Here is a 5,187-nt window from a genome sequence, read left to right on the forward strand (position 1 = left end):
TTCAGGGCCTGGTGGAAAATCGTGCGCGTAAAGAAGATTTGGGCAACTGGCACATTCATTTTTTCTCCCCGTTTGAATCGTATCGGTCCGTACGGCAGCAGCGCGAGGGAGCCGCCATGGCTGCAGGATCACTGATCGGGATATGAAGAGGAACTGCATGCATGAATATCCCAGCAACGCTCATTCCTGCATTGCATCCGAAGGGGTCAATAAGTGTCTAATCGTCTCACTTTAGTGTACATTGGTGTTGTACTACTGTGATTCCCCAAATTAGGTGAAATTAAATCCGTCAGTGGGTTTATTCGGGGGGCACAGGGAGAGGGAGAGGCCTGATCCAGGACTGTTTCAGTCGAAGACGTGGTGTCTCCAAAGGCTCCAAAGGCCTGCTAAAAGCGACGGGAACGTTTGGATGGTGGATCGGTGGACGTTTTATAAAAGAGAAAGGAACTTAAAGAACGATTGTGGAGTTATTTTTATTCCTATTGCGAGGAATTGTAGCCTAGGTCTGTAAAATAGAATCAAGAACTGTCAATCCCTTGGATGAGAACGTCTGAACGGAGGAATCTAACCCAACCCACCGAATAAAGCAGAGTTACTCCAGTCCCGTAGTCCAGGCCTGATCTAGGATCTGACTCAGGGGAGATTGGACCATGTCGGGCCGGCCCAGGACCACCTCCTTCGCGGAGAGCTGCAAACCAGTGCCGCAGCCCTCCTCTTTCGGCAGCATGAAAGTCAGCAGTATGTACCTAACCTAACCCTTTATTAATCTAATCATCTATTTAATCTATTTAACTCATCATTGCACAGAACAGAAGCCTGCCTAGTAATGAACCACCTTGGCTTGACATACCAGCCCAGATGGACATAAGAGCTGATATGCACATCAGGCTTGGTCATTCTGTGTCACTACTAGACTGAGATTCTACAGGGGAGGGAGGGAGGGAGGGAGGGAGAGAGGGGGCGAGGGAGGGAGAGAGGAGGGAGGGAGGGAGGGATGGATGACACTTGGGTGGGTGTGGGGAGGGACCGCCGTGACGTGCGCCTCCGGGCTGGTCAGCGGGCAGAGAGAGGGGGAGAGAGAGAGAGAGAGAGAGAGAGGGGGGGGGAGAGAGAGAGAGAGAGGGAGAAGGAGAGAGAGGGGGAGAGAGAGGGAGAAGGAGAGAGAGGGGGAGGGAGAGAGAGACTGACACTGACTATGGGTCGTTTTTTTTATGATCTGTTCTTTTTTTAGAAGTCAGACAATTATCACTAGATGTGTTCCTCTCCAACCGATCAGGCCTAGTCACTAGAAACAGGTGAGGAGTGGATCTCCCGGGACATTGCTCCTGCAGTAGGTTCTTGTTTTATAGGCAGTGAGTGTGTGTGAGACCGAAAGTTGCCTATTTTGCACATCGGGTAATGACATTAATCCCTTTAGTTTTCCCCCCATAAAAGTGACAGAATCCGAGTCCATTACGCAACTGTCAAACCGAGTGCTCAGCCCGTGCTCAGAACGTGACTGGGGGGGGCGAGAGTGTGACGTGATCTTTGAGAGAGGGGGGCGAGAGTGTGACGTGTTCTTTGAGAGAGAGGGGGGCTGGTTTGGTTTGGTGATCATATCTGCCTGCTGCTTGTCACATACGAGATCGGCTTTCTTTCTGTCGGAGCTTCCCGAAGCGTGTCTGTGTGTGTGTGTGTGTGTGTGTGTGTGTGTCTGTGTGTCTGTCTGTCTGTTTGTGTGTCTGTCTGTCTGTCTGTCAGTGTGTCACAATGGGGTGGGTTCGTAAAATGAATTCGCTCTGGAAATCGGATGGAATGCACTCATGGAATGGACTCTTGTCCAATCAAATCACTTGGTCTCCTTTATGACGTTGAACCCGATCGCTCTCAGAGCGAATTTTCGAACAAATGCTACAATGTAGCAGACTCAACTAGACTCGCTACAATGTTGCCACCCTAGGGGGTTTCAGCGATACAATGTTGCGCTGCGATGGGTCACGTGGCTCTGAGACTAGCTACATATTTTAAAGGGCGACTGGACAATCTTGACCTATATTCGCTAATTTCGCTTTTTTTATTTATTAAGCAGTGCCTTGGTTAGTGGGACGGTAGTCCCGTTGAATGATCTAGTATGGGGACACCGTTTTATTCAGTAGTCTATAGCTAGTAGTCTCTTCCTCTCTCTAATAGTTTCTGTTGGTTACACAGACAGACAGACAGACACAGACAGACACACGACAGACAGACACACAGACACACACACACACAGACACACAGACAGACACACACACACACACACACACACACACACACACACAGAGAGACACAGACAGACAGACAGACAGAAAGACAGACAGACTCACACACACACACATACAACCCTGCCCATCCACACACCCCTGTGGGCTTGTGTATGTGTGAAGAGGGATATGAGATCCTGATGTTGAGACCTTAATGATAAGAGACCTGGACGTGGTGATGGATCTCTGATACTACTTTGCAAGTGTCTCATTCACGGACTCATTCGGACCATCATGAAATAGACACTCCGCCGTGTGTGCGCTAGGGCTGCACGATTTGGGGGAAAAATCGAATTGCGATTATTTGGACAGATATCGCGATTGCGATTAATTTGCGATTATTTATTTTTTAAATAGCAAAAAAAAAAAAAAAAAGAAAAGGGAGTTTTTGTAAAGTGTGGCCATATCTCCGGCTAGGAAGGTCGTATCAACGTGCAGTTTGTTTGTACGTCTTCAGGGGACTTAGAGGCTCCCTCCTCTAGCACCCCCACAGCCCGAGCTACGAGTGAAAGAACTAAACTTACATTGGGTTGCTTTAAAGTTGGGTTGCTTTAAAATCAAGCTTCAGATTAAAACATGTGATGGAGCATTACTAACCTGACTCAGGTGGTTTGTTTCACACAACCATCTAGGAAAGCTTAATTGGAAGCTGTTTGGAAAAGGGCAGGTACTTTCAAAAAATACTTGGCAGGTGATTGGATGAATCTGTCTATCACCTATTTTCAGAGAGCATTACCACATGATACCATCAAACTATTAACTGCTCTAATTCTAATGCAAGGATGAGAACTTAAAAGATATGAATTGTATATCTCATCTAGACAGGTGGCTACTTTCTAAGATGATCCAGCTATTAAAATGATCATTTGGGGATACACTGTGACTATAACTGAAAGGACCACATCTAGATGACTCGGTCAACAGTCGAACTGATGAATGATAGAATGGTGGTCTCTGACTATGGAGCACAGACACACGTCACCTTGACTTAGGAATCTGTGACATACTTCAGCCCAAGGCTAGGCTAGGCTAACCTCTGCGTCTTTAAAGCCGGCTGGTATGAACGAATGGTATGAGGTTATGCATACAGGACACATTCATGTTTGACAACAGAACAGTTAACTTCCATGTATCCATAAGCCTGCTATACTATATAAACACCAACCCGCAGGTTGCTGAGACTGTCAACTCTGTGTCTGTACTTTAACGCCGGGTTAGCATGAGTAGCTAAGCTAAGCTACCGTCTCGAAGACTACAAGTTAGCTAAGCTAAGTTTAAGGCTGGACTAACAGCACCGACATGCACTTGGCTGGTACAGTTAGTATAGTGAAATTGTACACTTACCTGTCGCAATTATAACATACTAACGTTTATCATACGTCCAGTAAGCCAAGTGGTGTCTAATTGTCTCCGTTACGTTAGCCCAAAGTCTCATAATAATTGGACTGACTGTCGTGACACAACCTATGCCTGCGTTCGTAAATTCGCTCTGAGAGCGCCGGGTTCAAAGTCATAAAGAGACCAAGTAATTTGATTGGACAAGAGGCATTCCATGAGTGCTGATCAAATTTCCAAAAGAGGTTTTAATCTCAATGTGACTTCCTGGTCAAATAAAGGTTTAAAAAAAAAAAAAAAAAAAAAATCGCAGGCAAATCGCAGGCTTTGCGATTAGCTAATCGCATCATTTCAAATCGCGATTTCGATTTAAAATCGATTAATCGTGCAGCCCTAGTGTGCGTGTGTGTGTGTGTGTGTGTGTGTGTGTGTGTGTGTGTGTGTGTGTGTGTCTGGGGCAAGTAGTCTGCACAAAGTAGTCTGGTATAGCAATGCTGCATATAGCACCAACAGCTTTGCAGCAGTGTCTGTCTACCCTCCCCTCGTCTGTCTGTCTGTCTGTCTGTCTGTCTCCCCTCTCTAGGTTATAAATACTGATGTGTGTTAGTGGGGTGAGGCTGGGAGACTCTCCTCCTCCACACCTCCTCAGAGGAAACCACCCACTGGATCATCACTTGTGTGTGTGTGTGTGTGTGTGTGTGAGAGAGAAAGAGAAAGAGAGAGAGTAGGTAGAGCAAGGTGCTGGCAATGCCATGGTTGTTGGCCTTCCTGCTGGCACCATATAGCAAAAAAAATGCATCACTCACTGTACTGTACGTGTATCTGGATAGAAGCATCTACTGAATGCCATCTCATTTCTGTGACAGTGATTTATATGAACAATCAAACAGCATTGACCATAGGGTTCTTCTCACCCTCTGTCTTAAACCCTCTCTCTCTCTCTCTCTCTCTCTCTCTCTCTCTCTCTCTCTCTCTCTCTCTCTCTCTCTCTCTCTCTCTCTCTCTCTCACACACACACACACGTGAACCAGTGTGTGTGACTAACTTGGCCGATGATCTGAAGCAGCTGTAGCCAAAGTCCTATGATCCTAGAGTGAGCGTTGCCCCCCCCCCCCCCCCGCACGCACACGCACGCACGCACACACACGCACGCACACACGACCTGGTTTTGTTTTGGGGTAAGGCAGCTGGCCAAGAACAATGAGCGGCTTGTTTAGCATTTCAAAGCTCCCGCTCTCTCTTTCTCTCTCTTCATCTCTCTCTCTCTCTCTCTCTCTCTCTCTCTCTCTGCTTCCCTCTCTCTCTCTCTCTCTCTCTTCTCTCTCTCTCTCTCTCTTGCTTCCCTCTCTTTCTCTGTCAATGAAGCTCTGTCAATGAAGACGGGAACAAAATGAACAAATTGAACAAGCTGTTGAATTAGAAACGCTGCTCCTAAGTGTGTGTGAAGGACAAACAGTGAGGCATTGAGACAATGAAACAGGAAGAACAAACAAAAGAAAACAGAGAATGGGAGAGAGAGAGACAGAGAGGACCCAAGAACCAAGAAGAGACTGATGGACAGATAGACAATAGA

At 46.8% G+C, this 5,187-nt stretch overlaps 2 protein-coding genes across 3 annotated transcripts in view; one reads left to right on the plus strand and one right to left on the minus strand.

Annotated features, from left to right (window-relative positions):
- The window catches only part of nr1i2 (nuclear receptor subfamily 1, group I, member 2), a 61,606-nt gene that overhangs the window by 3,434 nt on the left and 52,985 nt on the right, over window positions 1-5,187 (minus strand). The gene's annotated exons all lie outside the window — the stretch shown is intronic.
- The window catches only part of gsk3ba (glycogen synthase kinase 3 beta-a), a 24,085-nt gene continuing 19,034 nt past the window's right edge, over window positions 137-5,187 (plus strand). Inside the window, 1 exon segment of the mRNA XM_080537043.1 lies at window positions 137-731. Coding sequence (XP_080393169.1) covers window positions 651-731 — 81 coding nt within the window. The 5' untranslated portion in view covers window positions 137-650.

This window comes from Nansenia antarctica (assembly GCF_963989245.1).
Source record: "Nansenia antarctica genome assembly, chromosome: 7".
Lineage (NCBI taxonomy): Eukaryota > Metazoa > Chordata > Actinopteri > Argentiniformes > Microstomatidae > Nansenia > Nansenia antarctica.